At 48.6% G+C, this 27,508-nt stretch overlaps 1 protein-coding gene across 11 annotated transcripts in view; it reads left to right on the top strand.

Moving 5' to 3' along the window:
* Positions 1 to 13,683, top strand: part of LOC129514584 (ly6/PLAUR domain-containing protein 6B-like) — a 167,212-nt gene extending 153,529 nt beyond the window's left edge. For 9 of the 11 annotated variants that reach the window (XM_055333267.1, XM_055333268.1, XM_055333269.1 and 6 more), the window contains 4 exons: positions 4,006 to 4,158; positions 7,027 to 7,125; positions 10,734 to 10,864; positions 12,506 to 13,683. In XM_055333267.1, coding sequence (XP_055189242.1) covers positions 4,044 to 4,158; positions 7,027 to 7,125; positions 10,734 to 10,864; positions 12,506 to 12,679 — 519 coding nt within the window. In that variant the 5' untranslated portion in view covers positions 4,006 to 4,043 and the 3' untranslated portion in view covers positions 12,680 to 13,683. Of the gene's footprint in view, positions 1 to 3,137; positions 3,157 to 3,584; positions 3,880 to 4,005; positions 4,159 to 7,026; positions 7,126 to 10,733; positions 10,865 to 12,505 lie in introns of those variants that run through there. The other 2 variants (XM_055333276.1, XM_055333273.1) reach the window with 2 other exon arrangements.
* Positions 13,684 to 27,508: the final 13,825 nt, after the last annotated feature.

Below are 27,508 nucleotides of genomic sequence, written 5' to 3'. Positions count from 1 at the left end.
AGCTGTATCCTGAACGCAGCAGGCACGTGGGTCTCAGATTCCTTTGAGATCCTCAGCAAAGGGGGAAAATACGTGCAGACACAAAATTTTGCAAATAACCCGAAGAAGCTTACGGGTCACCCCTCCCCCCACGAAGAGCTCTGCTCTATGTGATGGTGCTGGAGAAAGTACCAGAATGGGGGAGTCTGACTCCTACAATTTTCCCCTTCGAGAGCAAAATACAGGCTCTGCGGTAACCTTGTTCTGCAACCAAGACGGCAGCGAAAGCCTACTCAGCAGAGTCTCAGCCGATGATTTTCAGTTCAGAGTCTCCGTGAAATGATTCTGAATGTAAAACAACTTTCAGATACTGTAGTTAGTCATTTGCTTTCTCATTATCCTAATGTCTTTTGGTTGTGAAAGATAAAACAGTCGTGTTAACACAAACCTGTCCACTGCAGGGTAGATAGAGACCGATCTGGGTACTTAGGGCAAAACAGGATAGGCGAATAGATTATAAAGTGAGCTCTGGGACATAGGAGGCATTTTTATTTAGTGTTTTCCTCATTCGACGGGTAAGACCCCAGCAGCCCTGGAGAATTTTGATGGAATCAGGCTGTGCTGTTTTAGTTAAAAGTGGAAATGAAAAGTCACAAATCCATATGGAAACAATATTCTTACGGCTTCTTTCCCACTACTGTTCAGCTGTAGCAGGCTAGGATAAACCATGTGGGAACGTCCTAGGGATGCTGTGTGCCAGGCAGTGTGTGAAGAGGATCCTTACACATGGTCTCTGAGCCTCATTTGTATGACGGCAGTGAGGTCACATTCCCTACGGCGCTGTTTTGAAGAATGGGGAAACCATAAACACAAACCTCATCCTTGGGTTTGCTATTCATTCAGTTGTTTTTAAGTTGTCTGTCATCCGCTTGCTCTTTTACTCAGAGAAACCTTTGTGATTCACAGATAAGGGAATTCTCAATTCCTCTGTAGTCTCTATTATCGGCATCCCTTTATTCTGGGAGTTAGAAATCAGGCTAGGGATTTGCGACCCTCTGCAGAGACAAAGCATTTCTTTCAAAATTAGATCATCTGAAACCAAACAGTTCCCTGATTTTGTCAGATCCAAAATCAAAAGGCCTAAGCGCCTTTATGACCTGGGCCTACCACCTCTGACTGTCTACCCGCCTCCCTCGCCTGCCCCCAGAACACGCCAGTCATGCTGGCCACCTTCTGAGCTCCCCAGCAAGGCACACTTCCTCCCATCTTGGGCCTGAGGTGTCTTTTCCCTCGATTCTTTGCTTAGATGCTTGCTTCTCATCCTGGGTTCACCACGTACGTGAAGTAGCTCCTCCGATTCAAGCACATCTCTTACATGTCCTTACCTGAGGATCAGGACTATCTGAAATTACATTTTTCCCATACTGCCTATCTTCTTCCAAAATTCACACTTCATGAGAGCAAAGACCTTGTTGAAGATCCAGTAATAACAACGTCTTTCTATGCGTTGCACGTCAATAACGACATACTAAAGGGATGGGCTTGTGTCTCATAGAGATTACATGAGGAAAACCAGGGGTTCTGGCTTGTGATCCCTGTTTGGAAATTTGTTCATCACAGTGAATACTTACCTAGTGAGGAGCAGAAAAAGGCAAACATAGCTAATTAGATAGTGCTTCACATATATTAACTAATTTAATCCACTTATGAGGTAAGTGTGATTATTATTACTTCCGTTTCATCGATGTTGTGGTATTGGGAGGTTAAGGAACTTGCAGCAGGTATTCCAGGTATACGCTCAAATGCTGAGCCAGTGCTCTTTACTACCAGACAGAAAGTGCCCATGTGCCCAGCATTCGGTTGAGTGCGTCATACACATGACGTCATTTAGTCCATGTTTCTGCACCCTGAGGTAGGGACTGTTGTTATGCCTCTTCTACAGATGGGCAAGCTGAGGATTAGAAGGCTTAAGCAACTTGCCTGAGGTCCCATATTTGCTTAGTGATAGAAAAGGGACTCCATGTAGACAATATGATTCTGAGGCCTATAATCCTTGGCATCATCTCCGTTATACTGGAATGTGGATTGCTATTGAAACACAGTGAATCTGAGGTTCTTGAAAGAGGAATTAGTCTCCCCTGCTCAAAGATTCTCCCCTGGTGTAGTCAGGGGTCTTCATTCCTTGGCTCCAGATTCACCTTGAACATGGAACAGTATGATTCAGAGAAATGACTGGGAGAAGCAGAATTTGCACCAGTATAATGACTTGTCTGGAAGGAATAACACAGCCGTAAGAAATGTCCGTTTCTTCAGAAAGAGCATAAGAACAGAATTTAGAAATCTGATAACTCTGAAAGGTCAACTTTGGTTTCTAAAATGAACCAGGGCAAAATTTTATATACATATGTGTGTGTGTGTATAAAGTCTCATATAATATATATGCAAACAATAGGTCTCGTTCTGTCCTGAGCTGAGATGCGGTGTATAAAGCTTAGCACTATTGATTTTTGAAACTTACTGGGTTTCCCTTTATACCAAGAACCTCTTTAGAGACTCAGTTCTGTCAGTGGCAGGAGCCACCTGTAGGGATGGGGGTGCCGTGGCCGTACTTCGTCTGGTGTCCAGTTCCTTCTCCGTAGGTTGGTTTTGCGTGTCTGGCTAACAATGCCCATCTACTCACAACACAAGAGGAGGAGGAGGTAAAATCCCTAGATTCCACGCATTATTACCCTGGCTTCAAACAAAATATCCATGTGAAGGATTATGCTCATATGTGCAGAGATCAAACTTTTCTTCTCTGAAAAATTATCTAAACCTCCTGAGACTAGCTGATTCAGCAGGAAGAAAATGAGTTCAGGCAGTATTATTGAACTCTGAGATTCTAGCATTTTCACAGACTTGTACTACAAGTGCTGTTACCTGCACAGTCCTCGGAGTCTAGCTGAGCCTGTATTTGATGCTCACAATGACCCAAACGTGTGGGCGGAATGGGTGTTATTAAGCCACTTTACAGATGAGGAAATTGAGGTTAATAGAGCTTAAAGAGCTTGCCCAAGGTCAGGAAGCTAATAAACAGCAGAGCCAACATCTGAACCAAAGTCTTTGGACTCCAAGTTACATTCTTTGCTGCTGCCTACACCTCTCCCTCGCCCAAGAGAGCCTGTTTGTGCTGACACTGTAGGTTCTTAGCATCTCCGATTTTCTTACCACCAGGTTGCTTCTAGAGGGTACAGCCCCTGGGACTTGGGATGTGCCATCTTACTCTGGGCTCTGTGGACGGCTGTTGTTTCGTTGGGCATCAGACCGTCCGCTTTGTCTTTGAAAGCGGCGAGTAGTGTCCGTGGGCCAGGACTGACATTGGCTTTGAGCTTTTCAGGCAACTTTTATTCTGTTTCCTTGAGACCCTCCTGGTAGCTTCTTACACCGCATGTGACAGACACAGGTGGGCCTGGCATTCGGCCCGTGACTCAGTTCTCTTCTCCAGGTCTCTGGAGCTCTGGGATCCAGCAGAGACTCGATTTCCCATGTTCATTGATCTTCCACACACTGTCCTTCCCACCGCTCCGCCTCTTGAGGTTGCTTCCAGGCGTTGAAAACGTTGCGAACATTGAGTTTCTCAAAAGCAAGTGTTTACTCTGGGAGTGGAACACAAAGAGGTGGACATGCCCGTGAAGCCTGGTGGTTTAGAGAGTGGGTGACTCAGCACCGATTCCCCGGACGGCCTCTGGCAGTGGGGGGACGGGGCGCAGCGCTGCCCATGCTGCCGCTTGTCCCCCCGGGCCTGCAAGGCCTCCGGTGCCGGCTCCATGCTGCGGGAGCTGCAGGGGCCTGCACAGTAGAGGGCAGCCATGGCTCGACTCTCACCTGCAGGGGAAGAAGGCAGTTCGCTCCCAGGTGCAGGTGCGCCCGGAACAAGTAGCTGGGGGAATGTATTTGAATAATCGGGCTTTCCACAGGGAAGCAAAACCTACTTCTCCTGATGTGCAAGATGCAAATAAACGCGACCCGTCTCTCTGTCCATTGTAGAGATGTGAATCTCGGGCTATCCGACAGCCAAGGTCACAATGCTGCCCCTCCGTCACGCTCTGGCCGTAGCTGTTGTCCACATCTTTATCTTATCAGAAAGCTGGGCTTTGGCCAAGAACATCAACTTCTACAACGTGAGGCCGCCTCTTGACCGTAAGTACTGTTTGCATCATAGCTTATGACTGTGGGGTCAGGGTGACCATGCAGAGTCCCTCTTAACACCTATGGTGGTAACTTGGCGTGTTCTGGAACCTTCGGTTTATACCTAGAATAAACCAGAAAGTCTTCACTGCTTCCATGAGGGAGGAGGGGTAATTCGTGGTGACAGAAGTTTTCTTCATTTCTTTAAAATGGTTTGGCTTTCTGCCAAAGTCTCAAAGGGGTTCTTATTTAAAATATCTCTTGAACGCTGTTCCTATGAATGGCGTAGCAGAGGAAATTCAGTGTTCTTTGTTGATCTCTTTGTTGGAGAGGATATTAGCTGTAGGAAGTTTCTCCATAGATGATAAATTCTTTCAAATAGTCCTTAATAACTTAGGAACAGATTAGTTGGTTTGAAATTTGGAAGGAAATACTACTTGGATTTTCACTAATATTACGCACAGTCACAATTAGAACACTAAACTTTCCTACTAATTATTTTAAAATAAGCAAAACACCTGGGGGGCTCAGTGGTTGAGCATCTGTCCTCGGCTGAGGGCATGATCCCGGGGTCCTAGGATCGAGTCCTGTATCAGCCTCCCCCTTAGGGAGCCTGCTTCTCCCTCTGCCTATGTCTCTGCCTCTCTCATGAATAGAAAATAAAAAATAGAATAAAAATAAGCAAATATCAGTTAATATTATTTATAGGATAACATAAATGTATTTTTTTAAAAAAAGATTTTATTTAAGAGAGAACAAGAGCACACGAGCAGGAATAGGGGCAGAGGGAGAAGAGGATCTCAAGTAGGCTCTGTGCCTACAAACATACATGTGTAAATATGAGCTTGTATACATACGTCATCTCTCCTTTCTCTTCGGACAAGTACAACTTCTCTGATGTACTTTATTAGAGAAAGGTTGTTATAGCTAGCAATTGTTAGAAATAGGAATGCCTGTGGTTCCCACACCTGGAAGAGTACAGAATCATGATAAAAGCCTTTAAAACTACATATTTCTCAGTCCCTTCTGCAGAGATTCAGTAGTCAGAAGTGTGGGATGCAGATGAGTTATTTTTTTCTTTCTCTCCCCAACCCCCTGTTCTTTAAAAAAAAAAAAAAACTTTCCTGATACTATTGATGCATAGCTGGGTTTAGGAACCACTCTATTTATGTTTATACTACCTTTTTTTAAACATTTATTTATTTATTTTAGAGAGAGACCTTGTGCAGGCAGGGGGAGGGGCAGAGAGAGAGGGAGAAGGAGAGAATCTCAAGCTGACTCCCCACTCAGTGTGGAGCCCAAATCAGGACTTGATCCCATGACCCTGAGATCAGGACCTGAGTTGAAAACAAGAGTCGGATGCTTAACCGACTGACCCACTCAGGTGCCCCTACACTACTAATAAATGAAGCGTGTATTATTACTGTTCTTCACATTGTGCTTTTTTTTTAGTATTATTTAGGACATTGTGTGTGCGTGTCAATACACATGTATATCACACATACACATATACAGAGGTGTATACCACACACACCTTGAGCTATCATTTATTGTACATTTCTAAATGAATGATGATTATATACTAATAGCCCAATGACATGGCACAGTTTTCATAAAGTGTAAATTATAGATTTTCGACTTTTTAAGCCTAATACAATTTTATGATGAGAAAAATACATCATTTTAACCAATGGAAAAAAAAAAGAATATATGACCACTGTGTGGTCAGGTTACTAGGATGGTTTGGTCTTTATCCGTTTTATCCTCCAAAATGGAAGAAGTAAAAGTTTTACACAAGGCTTTATATCATGGCTTATAAAGAAATGTCACATTTATTATACTTTTGACTTCTTGCCCATTAAAATAATAAGATACAAGGTAGGGGGGAAAAAGCATAAAGACAAAAAGGCCGTTCTAGTTGCTTTCAATCCAGATTGCCAGCAGTCATAATTCCTACTTTTTGTAACACTCTAGATGAGGCATAAGAGCCTGAGAATTACTATCATCCTTATATTAAATGGTACATTCCTGATTAAGGTCTAATTGACATATACCAAGTGAGGCTGCTTGATTGAGGTTGGATGTGGCTGTAATGGAAGTGCATGTGGATGGGAATTAGCATGATTTAATGGGCCAAGGACTCTACAAGATATTTTTATTGTAATCTCTTTTTTATTTATTTTTAATTTTTAAAAATACTTTTATTTATGAGAGAGAGAGAGAGAAGACATGAGTAGCTGGAGGGGTGGAGGGAGAAATAGGCTCCCTGCTGTACAGGAAGCTTGACATGGGCTCTATCCCAGGACCCTGGGATCATGACCTGAGTCAAAGGCAGATCCTAAACCAACTGAGCCACCCAGGCACCCCAACAACCTCATCTAACCTTCACGGTTCTTCTGCACATCATGGGTATTTTCATTGTCTTAAATATTGTTATTTCTCGGAAGTGAAAAATCCCACAACTACTTAGCAGGGAGAGCAGAATCCAAGCTCACGTTAATCTGACTCTAGTTCTTCTCAGGGGCCTCGCTATACCAAGTTATTGGTTCCGATACTGCCACCACCCTTGCCCGTTCTCGCAACTCCCACTTATTCCCAAGTTATCAATTATAAGGGAACGGTATTTCAAAGTGGCTCGTGGAATCATTTTCGTTACTCTACGGTACGTAAGCCCAGACAAAATATTTAAAGAAAAGGGAATAAAGAATATGCCCTGAAGTCAGGCAGTTCAGTCCAGCACCCTAGCAACCGAAATTCTAAGGAGGGTGGCTTGTAAATTTTGTTTGATCTAACACAAGTTGCTAATTTTGTGCCATCTTTGACGTCTGAAATTTCTGTCCTTTTTCACCTTTCTGTTTCCCTGTGCATTTTTCTTTAAAGCTACACCATTTCCAAACAGCTTCAAGTGTTTTACCTGTGAAAATGCGGGAGATAATTATAACTGCAATCGATGGGCAGAAGACAAATGGTGTCCACAAAGTAAGTGTGCTGAGTTTGGAAGAGGCTCTTGTGATCATACCTCATTAACTGGCCCTGAGCAGACCTGTCTTCTAGAATGGGATTAGCATATCCACAGGCTGATGAGGGTCTGCATAAATCATCACTTTTAGGAGACTGTGCAGATATTAGACTATTCTGAGTGTTTGGAAACTGATGGCATAGCCCCAGTTTGTCAATATGTGTACCTCCAGGGAAGATGCCTTAAATAGTACTTATCGATAAATACAGAACAAATAGGCCACAGTATTGTCTAAGGCATTCTAAGAATTTCAGAAATGCTTGATGATACCTCTAGAAAAGTCATACCAGCTAAAGCGAAGAAAGTCTTTTATATCCTTGAGATACATTGATGCTTTGGTAACTCATTCATTCATCTGGCAAACATTTGAGTGTCTTTTTAGTTTGCTTAGTTTGCTGACACATTCCTAGTGCCTAATCCAGTGCCTGACCCATCCTAAGCATCCAGTAAATATTTACTGATGGAATGAATGTATCCCTTTGATTAGGTAGCCAGGGAAATCTCTGAGGAACTAAGATTGACTGACCAAGACAAGCCAGCCACGTGGAAACCTGTAGAAAGAACATGCCAGGAAGAGGGAAGCGTGAATACAAAGTGTAAGAGGCAAGATTTGGCCTCTCACTCAATAGGAAGAGGACTGGCCAGTGAGGCTTAGTGGAAGATAGAGAAAGGATCTCATGGAACTAAGGACCAGGGCACACAGGATCTTCTTTCTCTGATAGAATTTAAATTTCATTATAAATGTGATGGGAAGGCAGTAGAAGTTTGGGCACTAGGGGAGTAGAGGATGCTCGCTGTGTTCTGATTGGGTGCTATGTGGAGAGTGGGTGGTTGGGGACAGGAGTAGAAGGGGGCACCAGGTGGGGTCTTTCATTGTCTTCAGGCAGAAGATGGCAACTGGGACTAGGATGGTGGGAATAGAGGGACAAGAAGTTGAATGATTTAATATATACAAACTTGATGATAAAGCAGACAGGAGGTGCTGATGGGGGATTTGGAATTGGAGAAAACTACTTAAGACTTAAAACTGCTTTAAGAAGATTAGGCTGTTTCAGATTGTTAGGAAGTACTCTTTTTTGTTTTTGTTTTGTTTTGTTTTTAAGGTTTTTCAGACCTAAAAGGCCAATTAAAAGTAAACCAACCATCTCTTCCTGAGTTCAGGATTACCAGCTTTGGTCTACTATTACCTTTTGACTCTTTTGAAAATCTCTGCATCCTATTATACAAAGCAATGAGATAGCCTTACCTCTTCCAGATAAAGCCAGTATGTGGCACCAATAAATAGGAATAGTACACACTGCAGACCTCTGTGGGGCCTGAGGGTCTTGCTGTAAATGAGCACAAATGGTTGTGACATCTACCTGAACAGTATTTGTCATGGTTTCTTTTAAAACATTAATTATCATAATATTTTCCTGCCATTCCTCTACATTTCTGTAGAGTGACCTCAAGTCGTGTACGTGCTTGTGAGTACACGTGTGTGTGTTATGCCTTTGGAGATTGGTTTCTACACCCTGCACAGAAGCGTATCTTAGTTATTTCAGAGTTGTCACAGTTGACCAGTGCTTTCTACCACTTCAGAGGGTGGGTATCACTCTCCAGCTATTTGCTTTAAACCCCTGAAGAACTGGGTGCTAAGGGTTCAAACAGTAGTTAACTGGGTGGTAAGGGTTCAAACAGTAGTTAACTGGGGGCGCTCATGTCCAACTTCCGGTGCTTCATCTCCGCGGACTCTATTATTTTGAATCGAACCAAAGCACTGTTGCTGCTGGGTCTGTGCATAACGCTCCAAACTGTCATTTATTATTAATCAAAGGCGTTTTTAATGGGAACACATATGGATATTTCTGGGCTTTAGGGTTTCACCTCTGCTGAAACATGTGAACAAAAGAGGAAGGCTGCAGCTTTCTACCATCGAGGAAGTGTCAGAGATGGGAAGGGCGAGGCAGGTGGGTCCTTCCAATCCACCCTGGAAACCTGGCTCTTAAAAAGATTGCCGTGGAATAACCCACATTCCAGGGTGCATGGTGGCACATTCTGGACTGCTCCATTCGAGCCCCAAAGATCCTAACCATCTGGAGTTCTGACTGAGGGTGTAATTTCAAACCATTGGCCATTATTTAGGGGAGGGAGAGCCAACCATCTCTTGGAGCAAACAGGCCCACAGCTATTGCTCCTTGTCACCTCAGGTTTCGTTGACACCTTTGGGCTTTCCCTCCATGGTCAGAGTTGTTGAGAGCAGTTCCCTGTGTAACAGGATATGACAAGAATGACATTTCTTGTTTTATTTACCCCGGCTTCTGTTCTGACTTTCTAGGGCTGCTTTAGTACCGGTGACATTTTCTATGAACACAACCGTCTACCACTTTTCAGCTCTTTGTTTGAGGTAGAAGGTGAAGAGCTTTCCCCAAAACATTGCTGCGGTTCCCTTTCCTTCCAAAGGCAGAAGTCAGCTACCCTTGCAGGGTGTGCCACAGCGTCGCGGGGCTCAATGCTAAGCACTGAGAGGCAGGGTAGTGCTTCTGGGGAAGAGCACAACCCCCAGAAAACTGCCCAGGTTAGAACCCGGCCTTCCACCACCTTCTACCCAACGTAGCTGTGGCCAAGAAACCGCGCTTGGCCTTTCTCTCTGTGAAATGATACTGATAGGCCTTGTCTTAAGGCTTCTTGTGAGGACCGGGGAGCGAAGAGAGGCTGGAGGGCCCAGCTGGTGGCGCCCACTCCGTATGACATGTTAATATTATTTGAAGCTTCCAACAATCCTATCAAAATGTCGAGACACATGTTAACATCATTTTAGTCAAAAGTAAGTGAGCTTGAAGGCTCTAATGGGCTCACTGGGGACGAGGCAGTTCTGTGAAGCCAAGCGTTCTCCGTATTAGTCAAGCCCCCCCCCACACCAAATTCTATGACATTGCGGCTATAGTCCATTCCCCGTGAACTGAGGAGCATTGCACTGGCCTGAGACGAGCGAAGAGATGCAAAACTGAAGCAGAAGGGCCTTGGATATTGAAAAAAGTCGTTCTTTAAAAGTAGTAAACCATGAGTGCTCACAGCCGTAAGGAGAACTGTAGAAATGAGCTCGCCGCGTGGCAGGGAGGGGTCGGAGAGGGGAAGAGTCGAGAAAGAGGAGGAAAATGGGAATACTCAGGAAAAGCCCCACAGGCCGGGAGGATTAGAGCGTGGGTAAGAACCGGGCGAGTCGGGAAAGTGATGCTCTACGTTGGAGCACCTCTTTGCATTCCATTCCACCACCTGCCTCTGCGTCCATACGAACCAAATGCCAAATAACACACCATGAGGTGTTCTAACCCACCGCACTTCACATTTACACCTTTCATTTCATGGAGTCATAGACCCTGTGCCTCGTAGGGTGAGACAGAGATACGGGTACTTTCATGTGACCTAAGGTCAGCTTTAGAGGGCACCTCAGAGCAGTATCCACGCCTGCCACCAGACCTCGTGCCTAGAAACCCAAGGATGGTCCCGAGGCTGAGTCCTCTCTGAAGTGATTGTTGGTGTCTCTCTTGCGATGTGAAATGTGAAGCTGCCTTTTTCCCCTGCCTAGATACACAGTACTGCCTGACAGTTCACCACTTTACCAGTCACGGAAGAAGTACATCTATCACCAAAAAATGTGCCTCCAGAAGTGAATGTCATTCTGTTGGCTGCCACCACAGCCGAGACTCTGAACATACAGTAAGGAGTGTGTGTGTGTGTGTGTGTGTGTGTGTGTGTGTGTGTGTGTAAAGTTACTGTCCTAAGGTTAGTTACACACTATGGAAAGGCAGGAAGGATGAGCGGGGTCGTATACATGCTTATTTGCCCTTTGGGGAAAGACTCTGTGCCAGTGATGCGATGGAGACCACAGAGAAGTTGAAGACTTTCTGTCTTTCAACAAAAAATAACACTACTAAGGATGAATGGTAACTCCCAGACCACACAGCTCCACCCTAGACCTCGGGCTTGGGATCACGTGGAGCCTGGTCTGGAAGCCCAAGAGCAAACAATCCCTATGACAATGACAAGCACTACAAAGCCGGGCTCAGTATTTCAGTTAAGGCCAGGCATCAGCGGGCACACAGCCCAGGGAAGCCGGGAGGTGGGAAGAGGGCACCAGGGACCCATTTTACTGAGGAGTCCTGGTCTTGCCCCCCACCGCTGCTTCCATGAGGAAGTGAGAATCTGAAAGAATTAATCTGTTTAGTCTGATGAGCTGTAGACAGATTCTTAGGTCAACTGATCTTAATTTTCTCATTCTAAATGAGCAATTTTCCTCTTTCATATGCCTGGAATTCTGAAATGTTTGCAAAAAGCTTGAAGAGTGTGTTGCTTTCATGAGGTTTTTAGGGGTTGATTTCATTTATTTGCACGAAAACATGGTTGTGACAGCAGTGGTCTTCAGCCGGGCCTGCGGGAGGGTGGCTGGGAGCTCCTGGCCTGGGGGTGGGGCCCCATCAGAGGAAGCGCGGCTGCAGGGTGGGGTCCTGCCCATCGTCTTTCCCCCTTCGAGACCCCGAGCAGCCAGGGGGAGAGCCACCCGGGAGGCCCCGGGGGTGGCCAGCGAGGTCACTGGGTCCCGCCTTCCGGGGATGCGGATGGAGGCTGCGGCCTGGAGCAAGGCCCTGCAGGCTGGCACTGACCCAGCAGTGGCCCGGGAGCCAGCGGGGCATCCCCAGGCTTCCCAGACCCACGGCTCCGTGTGTGTCCTTACGGACTGGGGGTCCTTGGCTGCATCCCCGGCCTTCCTCTGCCCCTTGGCCCCTCGCTCCTGCCTGTTGCCAAGTCGCCCCTGCCCGCGGGGCAGGGTGTCGGGGGTCGGGGGGTTGGGCTGGGGGCTCAGGGGGCTCGGGGAGTCGGGGGGTCGGGCTGGGGGGTCAGGGGGCTGGGGGGCTGGAGGGGGCTGGGGGGTTGGGGGGCAGTGGCTTGGGGGTTGGGGGGTCGGGAGGTCGGGGGGTTGGGCTGGGGGGTCAGGGGGCTCGGGGAGTGGGGGGTCGGGGGGTTGGGCTGGGGGGTCAGGGGGCTCGGGGAGTCGGGGGGTTGGGGGACTGGAGGGGGGTTTGGGTGACGGGGTGTCGGGAGGCCTGGAGGCTTGGGGGGTTGGAAGGTCGGGGGGCCGAGGGGACGCGGGGTTGGGGGTCCGGGGTCCAGGGTACCGGGAGGCCAGGGGCTTGGGGGGTGGGGGGGCTGGAGGGGGCCAGAGGGGGCCGGGGACCGGGGACTCGGGAGGTCAGGGGCTGGGGGGGTCGGGAGGGGGGCAGGCCGGTCCGCAGTCCCGCGGAGCAGCGGGCGTTGGGGGACCCGGCCCCATCACTCACCCCGTCCCGCCCTCTGTGTCAGGAGTGCAGGTCTTGCTGCGAAGGGATGATCTGTAACGTGGAGCTGCCCACCAACCACTCCAACGCGGTCCTGGCCGTGACGCGCGCCCCGGGGACGTCGGGGGGACCCGCGTCCGGCCTGCAGGTGCCCGGCCTGCCCGCGCTCACCTGGGCCTTGGTGCTGCTGCTCCTGTGAGCCCCCCGGAGACCCCTCGGAGCATCCCGGAGCCCCTTGGAGCACCCCGGAACCCCCCTCAGAGACCTCCCGGAGCATCCCGGAACCCCCTCAGAGACCTCCCGGAGCATCCCGGAGCCCCCCAGAGCTGCCCGGAGCCCCTTGGAGCCCCCCGGAACCCCCCGGAGCTGCCCGGAGCCCCCCGGAGCCTTCCGGAGCTGCCCGGAGCCCCCCGGAGACCCCCCGGAGCATCCCGGAGCCCCTTGGGCACCCCGGAACCCCCTGGAGCCACCTGGAACCCCCCCGGAGCACCTCGGAGCTGCCTGGAGCCCCCGGAGCCCCCTAGAGCCGCCCAGAGCCCCCCAGAGCCCCTCCGCAGACCGTGTGGACGCCGCTCCTGGGCGCGGCGACCCGCCTGGCGCTCGGCGGAGGAGCGGAGCCCAGAGCCTGGAGTTCGGACCCCGGGGCAGGAGCAGCCGTTCGCTGGGCCGAGACGCTTCTGCTCCAGCCACAGGGTTGAGGACGGGACGTGGGAAGGAAGGAATGCGCGGGGCTCGTGTGGCTTCTGGGCCCAAGGGGCTGCGTGGTGTCGCCTCTGCGAGGAGGAACCTGGTGGCACCTGCAGCAGGTGCGGGGGTGAGGTAGCTGAACATACACCTTGACCTCGAGACTCTTTGGCAGCTGCGGGGTCAGACCCTCAACCGTCTGCAAGGAGGGGCCTGGTGGCACCTGCAGCAGGTGAGGGGGGCGGCCTGCGCCCAGGCCTGCCCAGGCCCCTAGCTGAAGGCACACCTTGACCTCGGGGCTCTTCAGCAGCTGCGGAGTCAGACCCTCGCCTCTGCGTGTGATCAGCTCAGTGTGTGTCTCTGAAATCTCCCCCTTCCCCTGGGACAGAGCAAGCTCCCCACCAACGACCTAGTCCGAGTTAAAGGGAACTAACTATGGGAAAGAAACTTCCAGCTGAATGAATAGGAAACTTACCTGCTCATATGGGGGGAAATAAAGCTTTTAAATTATACAACGTAGAGGCAATGCTTGTGTGTTCCTTGACTGACCTAGCGACCTTGAATAAAACATTTATTCAGAAAAGTGTCATAAAGGAGGTCACTGAAGTTATGCTTCCACGCACCGTGGGTGATATGGGTGATACATTCTGGCTGAAATGATAAAATCCCATGCTAGAGTGACCTTGATTTTTTTCTTTTTGGGGAAGGAGGCGTCTAAGGATGCTCAATGTCAATTAGTGAACAGAGCAGGTCAGGAAGACTTCCTGATGCAGGAGGAGGACCCCTCATCGTATGATGCACCCTCCTCAGTAGCAGCTTAACATCAAAGAAACTGGCAATAGGGCCTCTTCCCTCTGGGGTCAACTTTTCTCTAGATGTCAGGGCACCAAGAGAACTTCTCTAAAAATGTGCTAAAGTGTTTGGTCCCTTTGTCTTTCCCTTTTGTAACAGTCTCAGCAATTTCTTTCTGTTTCTAGAATCCTGATTTCCTGCCTTTATAGTTGCAGTGACCTTAAACACTCTGCCCTTGTATATATGGTGATGAGCTAATGGATGTTTTTGTTTTTGTTTTGTTTTGAGCTGAGCATCCACCATCAGAACACTGAGTGCTCCGTAGAATCTGTTAATGATGCTGTCCTTGCCACATGGTCTTGTCTCTGGTCAGCAAACTATGGTCCATGAACCAAACATATCCTACCACTTTTAGTCTGCTGGTTTTCTGTAACAAATACACTATTGATTGTGTGGCTTAAAAACATTTAATCCTTACAGTTCTGGGGGCTGAGATCGGTGAGGGCCTGGTTTGCAGACCACCACCTACTTGTATTCACATAGGGCAGAGAGACACTGGTCTCTTAGCCCCCTTATCAGGCTCTAACCCCATTCATGAGGACTCCACGTTCATGACCTAATGAACTACCAAAGACCTCACATCCAAATACCATCCCATTGGAAATTGAAGCTCCAACATATGAATTTTGAAGGGACACAAGCATTCAAACCACCTATTTTTGTGAATAAAGTTTTATTGGAACACAGTCATGTCTTCATTTACAAAGTGTCTATGGCCACTTTCATGCCGTAACAGCCAAGATGAGTAAATGCAAGAGAGTGTATGACCTACAAAGTTTAAAATATTCCATTTGCTTGTTCTTTACAGTAAGAGTTTGCTGATGCCTAACGTATGAAATGATAAAACAGCATCAAGAGAAACCTTGTTTTGGAGGGACCATGGTGCTTATGGCGGTTACGCAGGCCGTGCGGTAATTTGCCAAATAACTTCACTTATATTCTTTGTCTTCTGCATCAGTGAATTTTTCCTCTCTGTTTTGATTTTGTTTCACTCTTTCGATTCAGTTTCTTAGTTGTTATGTGCTGATGTCAGGTGCTGGGCTGTCTGTTTCTTCCTATCCTTGATGCACTGGGAGCATCTCTTCTTAAGGTTCTTTAGCTTCCAATAAAACAGGGAGGGAGCAGACATCATTATCTCCCTGTCTCTGGCTTAATCTTAGACTCACCTGGAAGCAACAGTTTTGAAGCTTGATGTAGATTTATCCCTCCTTTCACTCAGCACCTTGAAGTATTTGAGTTTTCATAGCTTATGCTTGTTTGAAATTAATTATATATGGCTTCACTTGGAACATTTTAATAGCATCTTTGGTGTCTTTTTATTCCCCAGGGTTTCTTTTGACTGTTTAATTGACGAATCGTCTGGTAAAAAACCATTAGCATACAGTAGTTTTTTTCCTTTCTGATTTTGTTTCTCCTATCTAGATGAATGAAGTTGTGTGTGTGTGTGTGTGTGTGTGTGTGTGTGTGTCTTTCCTGAGGTAACATCTTAATTTTCTCTTCACCCTGCACATGGTGTCTGCATAGATTTCACTGCTCACCACCACCCCCTTGAGCATTTGAAATAGGGCTGTGTTGAGCAAAAGAGAGAGCACACAGAGGAAATAAACTACTCACAAATACAGCTGAGTGAGTAGGGGTGCCAGATGTACAGCTGAAAATGTGGGATGCCCCATTAAAATTGAATTTCAGATAATTTTTAGTATAAGTTATTCATAACTCAGAAGTCTGGCTTATCTAAGGCAATGTCTTCAAATTCTTGTATTCAGAACCTTTGGGGTAACTTCAAAACAGTACAAATGACCAGGGCATCCTAGAGATGTTGATTCAGTAGATCTGGGGTAAAGCATAAGCCTAATGCCAATAACTGAATGTTAAATTAAAGAAAATAAAAGCTCCTGGGTGATTATGATGTTCAGTCGGGTGTGTTACCCTTGATCTGCAAGGATAATTCCTTCCTCTGAAGCCTGGTCTTTGGCTACATAATAAAAAAGCTAATGAATAATAAACACATGCACAAGTAACCTGGATTAGAACCGTGCTTCTTAAAGTGTGGTCCCCAGGCCTGCATCAGCATCACCTGGCAACTTGTTAGAAATGCACATTCTCAGACTCCATCCCAGACCCACTGAATCAGAAACTCTGAGGGTTCAGTCTGTAGTTTATTTTTTTCCGTCTTCCTACCTTGATAGAAGCGCGAACTCTTTTCACAGTAGCATTCCAGCTGTTCTCTTTTTAAATCTCAGGCCGAATTTGTAGGTATTCAGGATAATTTGAAAATTATCTAGGTAATTTGGTGGGGACAGGTGACTTGGGGACCCTACTCTTCTGCCATCTTGCCCCCTCCTCCTCAGTCTGTAGTTTAATAAGACCTCCAGGTGTTTCTGATGCACATACAGGTTCAAGAACCACTGGGGCCATAGAAGTCCTTCCCAAATGTCTTCAGTAAATGGGTCCTTGGTTGCTGCATGAGATTCACTCAGGGAGCCTGCCAAAAAAAAAAAAAAAAGAAAGAAGAAAAGAAAGAAAGAAAGAAAGAAAAGAAAGAAAGAAAGAAAGAAAGAAAGAAAGAAAGAAAGTCACATTCTTTATATTAGAGTTGAGTGAGAAAATCTTTTTTTTTTTTTTTTTTTAAATCATGCGAGACAGAGAGAGAGGCAGTGACACAGGCGGAGGGAGAAGCAGGCTCCATGCAGGGAGCCAAATGTGGGACTTGATCCCAGGTCTCCAGGATCACGCCCTGGGCTGAAGGTGGCACTAAACCACTGAGCCACCGAGGGATCCCCGAGAAAATCTATTTTTTTTAACAAACTCCGGGGTGATTCTGGTACACAGCCACTTTGGGAATTACTAAACTAGAGAACAGAGACGGGAGTGACACTGGTGATCAGAAAGCCCAGATGCTAACACCTCACTTTTGAGTTCTAACATGAAAGCCCTATGCATTATAAATTGACTCTGGTGTCTCCAATGTAATTTAAAAACTAGAATCCAAGAAATCAGTCCCAGCATTAGTCCATTACACGAATTTTTTAGTCCATTGCAGGGCTCTGGAATGGTGGCCAAGTGTCCCAGACCTCAGACTGATTTGCCGCTAGTGAGCAAGAAGATGAAAAATACTTTGGTATCAAAATATCCAATGAGGGGGCACTTGGGTGGCTCAGTTGGTTAAGCACCAAGTCTTGATTTCAGCTCAGGTCCTGTTGTCAGGTCATGAGATCAAGCCCCTGAGTAGGGCTCCCTGCTCAGTGGGGAGTTTGCTTGAGATCTTTGCCTCTGCCCCTCCTGCTGTTCATTTCTCTCTCTCTCTCTCTCTCTCAGAAAAAAAGAAAAAAAAATCTTTAAAACAGAAAATATCCAGTGAGGGGCACCTTGGTGGCTCAGTGGTTGAGCGTCTGCTTTTAGGTCAGGGCGTGACCCTGGGGTCCTGGGATCGAGTCCCACATCAGGCTCCCTGCATGGAGCCTGCTTCTCCCTCTGCCTCTGCCTCTGTGTGTCTCATGAATAAATAAAATCTAAGATATATATGTGTCTCCAATGGGAACTGGAGTAGCAGCGGCAGGAAAGAGGATGTAGGTTTGTTATAAAAAAGAAAGGGGGATTAATCCACCCAGAGGGACAGCGGCTTCCGACGGAGGGCCGGGGGGCCGAGAGGGCCGGGGGGCGGGGGGGGGCGGGCCAAGGGGGCCAAAGGGGCCAAAGGGGCCGGGGGAGCCGAGGGGGCAAAGGGGGCCGGGGGGCCAAGAGGCCGAGGGGCAGGAGGGGGCCGGGGGCGGGCCAAGGGGGCCGGGGCAGGGGGGGGCGGGGGACCAGGGCGCAAGGGGGTGCTGGGGGGCCGAGGGAGGGGGGGGGCGAGGGGCTGACTGGGCCGCGGCTGCCCCATTTACCATCACCTCGAGGACCCCCCACAGCTGTGGGTGCAGGCACGGCCCCCACTAGCCCCCCCGCAGAGAAGGCCCCCCGCTAGCCCCCCTACTCCCCAGCAAAGAAGGCAGCCCCCCCCGCTACCCCCCGCAGAGAAGGCGGCCCCTCCCCCGCTTGGCCCCCCGCAGAGAAGTGGCCCCCCCCTGCTGTCCCCCCTCCCCCCAGCCCCTCCCCGTTGGGCCATGGGGGGGCGCCTGTGTCTGGAGCCGCGGGGGGGGCTCAGGACACACACCCCCCCCCGCAGGGCTTGCAGGACCGCGACCCCGGCCGGCGCGCGGGGACCTAGCCGGGCGCCCCCCCTGCCCCCCCTGCCCCCCCAGGCCGCTTGCTGTGCGCTGCGCATCCGCGGGGGGGGGGGGGGGCGGGGGCTTGCACACCTGCCGCGCTTCCCAGGAGACCCGCTTCCCTCCCCCGCCTCGGGGCCACGGAACAGGCACCGGGGGAGGAGGGGGGAGTGGGCCCGCCGCCGACTCCTGAGGTGCGTGGACCACCCGGGACCTGAGGACTGTGCTCCCAGCACCGGAGCCCCGAACCCTCCAGAAACACGCGGTTCTCCAAGTCTGCGGCTCGGTCCTGAGCAGATGGGACTCCCGGCTCCTGGGGTGAGCGGAGGCCCGAGGTGAGAACCCCTCAAGCCCGGGAAGCTTCGAGTGTTTTCCTCTGATGCTGCTCTTAGGTTGCTTGAGGCAGTCGGTGCCCGGACGGACGCAGTCCCACTCGGGGCACCCTCCCCAGGTCTGGGGGCCCCCACCCCTCGGGACCCAACTGGAAATCAATCACGGAGACGGGGTTTCCTGGGAGTCACGTCCCCTCTGAAGAACGATCTGCAGTCGTTTGTTACTTCTAAATATTTTAAGAGTCAAAATAAATAAATATTTTAAGAGCCATGATGACATCAATCTTGAGTTAGAGATGGTCTTGAATATTAATTATCTCCGTTTTAACTAATTAAACTGGAACCAGTGGACCAAAGAGGCCTTTTTGTCAGGGGTGTGATAGGACCTCAAGGAAAGCCTTTCCACGCGGGACCCAAGCAGGGCCGGGAAGCTCCACCTGAGTGGAAAGGTGAAGGGAGAGCGCAGCATCCCGCCTCCCTTACGTAAGCCCGCATTTCTTTTGCTGGGTCTTCTCATAATTAATCAAAAATCCGAATGCCTGACACTGATTTTGGAAAGGGATTTTTCAGCAGCGTTCACGATCTGGGTCTTTTATACCTACTTGGCTCTCAAAATCCTGGAATTTGGAGGAAGACATGAGAAATTTTGATCAACAAAGTCTCCTCTTTAACTACCTGGGGGCAGGGAGCAATTATTTGATTGATATAATAGATTAGTAAAATAATTCTACATGACATCTGTATTTTTCTTTTTAATACAAAGTTTCAAAGTGAAAAGTGGGTTTAATTAAGTGGAAAGATAATCCATGATTAAATAAGATAATGAAGCACGTATTGCAAACAAAGGAACCTGGGAAAAACCTAAGAGTTCATGGTTACGGAGAAAACAGTCAAATAGTTTGAGGCAGATCTTTCTTGACTGATTTTTTTTTTTTTTAAAGCAAGAATGCTAGATTTTATCTACTTTTGGAGCAGGCAAGGGGCAAGGCCACGCCTTCTCCATTTCAGCATCAATTGGTCCAGAACCGCAATTACCTGAAGTGGTTTAGGGTCCCTTGTCAGGCGTGGAGGCCCGCGTATGCTAATGATGCAAGGACAGCACTGAGGAATGTGGGGTGCAGCTCTCGAGGCGCACGTGCAGAATCCCGATAAGCATCTACCTCTTTCACTGAGAGCAGCCTGCGGCGCCCTAAGAGAAACGCAACCTGAGTCTTGCACAGAAAACCCCACGTGCAGAGGAGCTTCTCCGTACTTGCTCTGGGAATGTGTGCTGGGCTTCGGGGGACCTTGTGTGCGGCAGTCATGGCCCACCTGACGGGTGACGTACACCTGGGGAGCTGTGGCCGTTGCAGCTGTCTGCAGAGTCTAGCTCGAGGAGCGGCCAGGGCCTGGATCCCTGGGGCCCTAACATCCTACACACACTGGGGACCAGGCGGTCGAATGAGTCCCCTGTGTATCCCTGTGACTGAGGATGAGCGGATGATGCTGGGTGGTCGGTCAGTAGGCGCGAAGGTGAACTCTTTATGAGGCAGGAGTAGGTAGTGGCCCTGCTGTTACGCCCCCGCTGGAGAATTCCCTTCTTCTCACCCCGGTATTGCTCCAGGAGACTGAAGTCCTGCTCGATTTTTATGATAAATTTCTAAGACTCTGATATCGTATCCACCTTGCGATATATTTGTCCTCTGTTGGAAGCAGGTAGAAACCAACCTCTCGTACAATCCTTAATAAAAATGAACAGGCAAGAAGGGAGGAGGAATAGGGAAAGGAGCCTAGAGCCCAACTGTCCTCAGAGCTTTAACTTAGCCCTTCAGGAACAGAGTGGCCTGGCATGTGGCAAGAGATAGGACCCAAAAAATGAGCAGAGAAGGTCCTCAACTCCCTGCCCCTCCCACCACACCCAGCGTTGACTCCTGTAATAGGGCCAGTGGCAGGCAAACCATGGCTTGGCCCAACAATAAATACCTATTGAAATGAATCCATGAGATAATTTTCACAAAGTACTCCAAGTTACCAGCATTTGCTTTTGCTTTCCAATTTTACTTATTACTTCCTCCTCCTCCTCCTCCTCCTCCTCCTCCTCCTCCTCCTCCTCCTCTTCCTCCTCAGCATTGCAGAGGGATCGAGTTACGGCTCTTAAGTGTTGGCAGTCAGCAGGGGCTGCAAACAAATATGGACTGAGTTATCTCCATTGTATTTTAAGCCATTCAATTATATTCTATATATAATATAATTATATATTCTCTTTATATCCTCTGTGGTTGTGAAGTCTCTAAGATGTGCTTTCTGTGCCCCCATCAAACTGGTTCCATTTTATTGACAAAGAGATTCTCAGTTTTCCTTGACTGGTTGGATTTCCTCAAACCTCAAGTGCTTGTTTTCATTTTCGAAAACGATAGGAAGTGTATGCTGTATATTATGCAATGTGTGGGGCTTCCATATAATTAATTGTTTGGCTAATTTTCTTTTGGGCAAATAGGCAAATTAATTTATACTATTAATACCAATTATTAATGCTCCTCATTTTGCTGGTTTCAGCAATCTCTGCTTGACACACACTGCAACAAAATGGAAATTGATTTCACCAAGTTTGGCAGTACTGCAGTGTTTTGTAACCTTTGCAATGATGCTTACTTGAAAGGCTGGTTTTAATTACCGCCCCCCCCCATCTCACGATGCTGATGGGTAACAGTTCTATTGCACTTGACAGTTAAAAGTAAATTCATCTCAAGGGTTCCTATGCTGCCCTTGCTGCCTGTCACATAAGGAGACTTAATATGCCCACCAGAAGGGCATTAGCCTAACTTACCTGCATCTTAGCTTTTATTTGTGGGGAAAGGGTTCACATGAAAGCTCTAAGGTGTTGGGAACAATCCTCCCGGCGTAACAGACGTGATTGAACCAGGTCTCTTTGAGGAACTAGAGGCCCACTAGGATTCAAGACCCTTGGAAAGGGGATCCCTGGGTGGCGCAGCGGTTTGGCGCCTGCCTTTGGCCCAGGGTGCGATCCTGGAGACCCGGGATCGAATCCCACGTCGGGCTCCCGGTGCATGGAGCCTGCTTCTCCCTCTGCCTGTGTCTCTGCCTCTCTCTCTCTCTCTCTCTGTGTGACTATCATAAATAAATAAAAAATTAAAAAAAAACATTTAAAAAAAAAAGACCCTTGGAAAGCAGGAGACTGTGGATCCTCTGCGCTGCCTTCAATGTGACTTTGCAATTATGCCACTTTCTCGTGTCTTCTCATTCTGTCCCTCCTCCTAAGGACTGGCTCTCTGACCCTGTCTGTTGTGTAGCTTCTGCTTACGCAGACTTTTGAATCCTTCATGACTCTGGCTCTCTGGAGTTAACACTTTTCAACCTTACGACCTTTCCGCGTTTACACCTGCTGCACAATCTGAGTTGCTTAGCACTTCTGTGCTTTGGAAGTCATTTCTACACCAGGCTCCCACACAGGAGCCTTTGGAGGTTTGCTACCCCAGTCCAGGGAACTGCGGCCCAAGGGTAGGCTGGGGGAGTGTAGCTCACAGGGGCGAGAGCCCGCTCCCTGGTGCTCTCTCTCTCTGTGAGGCAGCGAGGCAGGGCAGTTGCCCTAGTACGTGGTGATGGGTAGGCCAGGTACTCTGATTGGTCAGGACCCTCAATAACATGCCAGGACACACCTTGGAGGCTCTTTTTAAAGTTAAACATGACAATACAGAGACCTCTTTCTCTCTTGGTCTCTCTTCTTACCTCCCAACATTTCCCACCATCCAATTTATTCCACCAATAATTGAATTTCAATGAAGAAGACCAGGACGTGCCACCTATCAAATTTTCAGTGGCTTAAAATTTTTGAAGTGGTGTGGGAAACGGTCTGTGTCCTGAAGTTCTGCACCGTGGAGGCTGTGTTTATAAGAGGATAAAATCCACAGAGACACAAGGAGACGATGGAGGGGACAGCCCAGAATGCTTGCTTTTCCTTTGGGCCTTTTTAAAAGATGCTTCTATTAGTTGCTCTCAGTTTTCAGATCAACACCTAGTCATGCAACAGAGCAGGAGGCTGCAAGCCCAGGGTTACTCTGACTGCAGTAGGGAATTAGAACGTGTGAGTTTATTTATACATAAAGCATTTAATTAAATCTCATGGAGGTAAAGTCCACCTTGAGTGTATTCAAGCTGTAACTCACTGCCTGTTTGCTGGCGTCGCTATTGTGATAATTGATTATAACATCCATTGGTCTCCCCAAGTATCCATGCTAAATTGGGAGAGAGATGTGGTTCCACTTTTGGAGACTTATGACCCAAATATCGTAATGCAGCATTTCCAATCTCCTGTTGATCTTGCTGGTGCGTCTTACTAATAGAGAACAAAAGCGAAACTGATAAGGTTTGCTTTAAGAAAGAATATTAAAGCAAGGAATACACAAGATAGCTTTGTTTGGTCAATATTCAGCTAGGCCTTTTTGTCTGTATCCTGAATTTTTAGATGGTGGGGTTGCATTTCTTTATTATACTCAAGTAGGATTTAGTTCTCCTAGGAGAAAATTTCTGAGAAATATCTGGCTGCAAGATAACCAGATTTTTGAAAACCAAACCACAGGGGATAAGGGTGTTTAGAAAAATGATAGAACTCATGAAAACCAAAACCTGATTAGAAACGTAAGTTCTTGCTTCGGCCTGACCCTGTGGTGTGTGCTTCGGTAAAGCTTCAGGGCAAGGTGCTGAGGAGCAGCCTGCATTCTAGAAGTACGGTTTGCACCAGAAATAACCTAAGTAGCATTTCTCATTTCAGTGGGAGGGCCTCCTTCTCCTCCTACCATGATGTTATTACAAGGTCTCCATGTCACTTACCACTGGACATGCCTGGCTGGCCCTCTCCCCTCATTCTGCTTGGCCTTGCTGTCCCTTATAATGGATGAGGGTCCTCCCTGTCTTTTGGATTTACCAGTGGGTATGGGGGGAGTGGCAGTTCAAGTGGAGGTCTCATATAATACCAGTTTTCTGGATCATTTGATTTATTTAAGTACCTACACGCCAAGGCCCCTGGGCATTCATCCAACCAACTGCTTATGTTTCAATAAATAATGTCAGCCCTGGGACTCAACTGAATTAGGCCAAGGGCTGGCTAAGGGGTTGTCTCTCTTGCTCTCTGAAGGTTAAGAGATTTGGACTATCAGTGTGTAAGAGCTTTCTCAGAAAAGCATTCCAAGATCAAAATTTCAGAAATGCTGTCTCATTCAGTATTCAAATTTCAATGCATTTCAAAAATCTATGTGTAGGTTTTGTTTTGGTTGGGGTAGAGAAAAGAGGCTCTAGAGATTGATCAAGAAAATTAGGATTTAGCACCCACTGATTAACCCTAACAGATTTAAATAAAAGGCAAAAGTCCCATTAGTTGAGGTCCAAATGGCAGTAAAGAATTTATAGATTGATGAATTACATTTTCAAATGCCAAGGTCAAGGAGAAATTCAAGTAGATGTTTGAAAGTTCAAATTCCTTAATATTTGCTCCTAGACCATAATGATTAATACAAACACATCATACTAGTTTAAATCAACAAATCATTAACCTTGGTGATTGTAATGAACCAGCACCATAATCAATAAATGATATTTGTTCTTTCCCACCAAATAGGATAGGAGAAGTGTCTAGACAATATTTGCAATGGACACTCAAGAGAGGGAGCAGTCACCTCTAGCTGGCCTGCTACTGGAGGTTTCTCTTGAGGAGTATCGTGTGCACATCACCAATCAAAGAAAATAGCTGCGACTGCATATAACCAAAGACACCCGTGAAAGGCCCAGCACACCCACTTGGAGGGACTTGGGGACCAACAATGAAAGTGATTTTAGCTATTTCCAAAAACTCTCCCAAAGTGCTTTTCTGTAGGAACTGGTTCCCTAAGTTCTTCTCTATCTCCTCTTTGTCCCTCACCCCCCAAGGCAGCCTGCTCTACTGACCAATCCCCTTAATACCCCTCAGGACTTGGAGAGCAGGGCGTGGCCCCCCTATATGAGTCCTCTCCTTTCATCCTCCAGAGCGACAACCATACTGGCAGGTTTGAGCAATACTTCATTGAAAGATGATCTCAGGGAAGAGGTACAACACAGGATAACTGACCACTGATACTCAAAGTGGCTGCACAGGGTCATACCATGGGGTCCCGACATGCCCCTGGCTTGCTTCACCGTGCCAGCAGCCAGCTCATGGACCACTGCCCATTCTCTACCTGGCCTACAACATCTCAACCTCCAGAACTCCCCTGGGCGTATTCATGCTTTAATTATTTGAGGACCCCTTTGAACCTGGCACAGAGAAAAGAAGGAGTCTTCCTTTTCTTCTCTTTGGTTTATAGTCTGTTTCCCAGGCCTCCATGCCTACTGCATTTAAGAGACTCCCCACCTCCTATGGCAGATTATGGTCCATTGACCTCAAAATAATTTAAAAATAATTATATAAGACATTGTAAAGACTGAAAAACCAAGAGTGTACTGATGTCAGACCATTCTTTGACCTATTACAAATGCTCATGGCGGGGGGGTGGTACAAAGAGAAAGATGCAAATATGAGAGCAGGAAGCAATAGAAATTATCTTCGGAGCTATTTATTGTCTTTCAGCATGGGGTCTGAGACATGTCTCCGCTCTGACAGCTGCCAGGTGTTACCAGCTAGTGCGTGCTCTCTGAGTGTCTTCCACCAGCCAGCATGGGCTTTGCTGAATGTTTTTGTCTGAAATGAAAGGGCGGTTTGCCTAAGCCGTGGTGTATGCCTTCACTGCATGCATGGTTTTGGTGTTGCCTTGTATGACACCGGGAGGTTGCGCGTGTGTTGAACAACCCCTTGGTGAACCCCAGTAGGCTTAGGCTCGGAGGTCATCTTTTCTTCTCAAAAAACTAAGTGGATGTCTTTTTGTCAAAGTAGCTACCAGTTTTCATTGGCTACAATAATTATCACCAGTTTGCTTTTTTTTTTTTTAATTTATTTATGATAGTCACACAGAGAGAGAGAGAGGCAGAGACACAGGCAGAGGGAGAAGCAGGCTCCATGCACTGGGAGCCCGATGTGGGATTCGATCCCGGGTCTCCAGGATCGCGCCCTGGGCCAAAGGCAGGCGCCAAACCACTGTGCCACCCAGGGATCCCACCAGTTTGCTTTTTTACCCAATAAACTGAGCATTGGGCTTATCAGAAGGAAAGCATGATAGGTTACCCTTTCTTCTCCCAAGTTCCGAATCTTTAGGATCCTTACTTTGAACTCTTTATCGGGTAAACTACTTATCTTCGTTTCACTGAGTTTTCTTCCTGAGGTTTTATCTTGTTTTTTCATTTGGAACTTTTTTTTTTTTTCCATTTTGCTTGGCTCTTCATTGGTTTCCACACAGTAGATGAAAACAACCACGTCTCCCAGTCTTGAAGTCTTGAACGGATGGTCTCCTGTTGTACCTGTCTCAGCTCTCGGTTGTCTCTTGGATTTTTGTGATTGTCCAGGCAGCCCACTTTGTTTTTAATAGCACATTCTCAGTCGTTGAGGACCTGCTGAGACCCGTCAGTGTCCCCGAGGGGAGGATCTCAACATCTAGACTCAGGCTAGTTAGAAGCTGGATCCTCAGGAAGCAGCTTTTAAAGTAGGCAAACGTATACAATCCTGTGTGGGCCTGCAGGTGTCCGTCCCTTTGGCTGCCAGAGCCAGGTGATCTGGAGGTGTCCCCTTGGGTGGCGGTCACAGAAATCGGGGCCGTGGAGGAGAGCGTAAACTTCTCTTTCCGAGATACTGGTGAGCTGCAGCAAGGCAGAGGATCGTGCAAAGGTGACGTCCACCGGCCTCAGTTCCCAAAGAGCAGCGAATTAGGCCCTTAGATGTGAGCCACGCTCGAGGCCCAAGGCCCTGGACAAGCAGGTGGGCCTCTTTCACAAAGAGTCAGGAGGCACGTTTCACTCTCCTGTCTTGGCCCAGGGCCCTGGGGGTGATAGGCTGCCAGGAACAGGCGGTGACTGGTGCAGCCTCTGGGGACCCAGAAGGCAAGTCACCTGCTGGCCCCCGGAGAGTGGCCGGAAAGGGGTGTCCCCTGGTGGCTGCCGCAGAAAACAGGGCACCAGACGCGTATAAGAGCTCCGCTCCATGAGACCCGGGCACTCTGGAGGGCGACGAGGGGGCCGTGCCTGAGGGCCTGCAGCTAGCCCCCCCGCCCCGAGATCTCCGGGAAGGACGGCCGTCGGCCCTTAGACGCGGGTCAGCGAGAGGCCCGGCCCACGGGTGCAGGCCCGAGCCCTGAGCACCAGCTCCCGGGAAGGCCATGGCCCTGGCCGCCTGCCGCTCCCCGCGGCCCAGGAGCTGTGAGGAGCCGCCCCTGCCGCTGAGAGTCCCGTGGGAGCCAGAAGGGAGCCCCGGGCCTCGGGAGCCAGGCCAGGCCGAGGTGCGAGGGTCCTGGCACCAGACAAGGGTGAGGCTTCCCGGTGGGTGATGCCGGTCGGTACCGTCCCACAGGACCCAGGAAGGCCCCCTCCATGGCCTCCACGGCTGGCGACCTAGGGCTGCCCCCTGCCGCAGCCACACGCGTGGGGCGCGGGTGTGTGCAAGCTCCTTCCCTGGGAGATACTGCTGCCCGGAGCTTGGCAGAGGGACAAGGTGAAGGTGGCACCTACTCAAAGGAGAGGAAAGAAAAGGAGAGAAACAAAAAAAGAAAAAGAAGAATAAAGAGAGAAAGATGGTGCTGGCCCGTGTCTGATTCCAGAGGGTTCCGGCAGCTGCTGTAAATGAGAGTGAGACTAGCTGTCTGCCTTTCGGGCCTCGCGTTAGGATAAGCCGGGGAGCCTCTGTCGGCCTAAGTCAGGCTGCCTGCCCGGTCGGAGCCGGGCCGGGGCAGCCGCGTCCCGCACAGGCCTGTAGGCGCTGCTGCCCGGATGGCTGCGGCCTCCTGGGCTTTGTGGGGTGGGTGGATTTTGCGGATGAGAGCCCTGCTGGTCACTCTGATGCAAGTC

This window comes from Nyctereutes procyonoides, unplaced genomic scaffold (genome assembly GCF_905146905.1).
Source record: "Nyctereutes procyonoides isolate TBG_1078 unplaced genomic scaffold, NYPRO_anot_genome, whole genome shotgun sequence".
In the NCBI taxonomy this organism is placed as follows: domain Eukaryota; kingdom Metazoa; phylum Chordata; class Mammalia; order Carnivora; family Canidae; genus Nyctereutes; species Nyctereutes procyonoides.
This window is presented reverse-complemented; position numbering and strand designations above follow the sequence as displayed.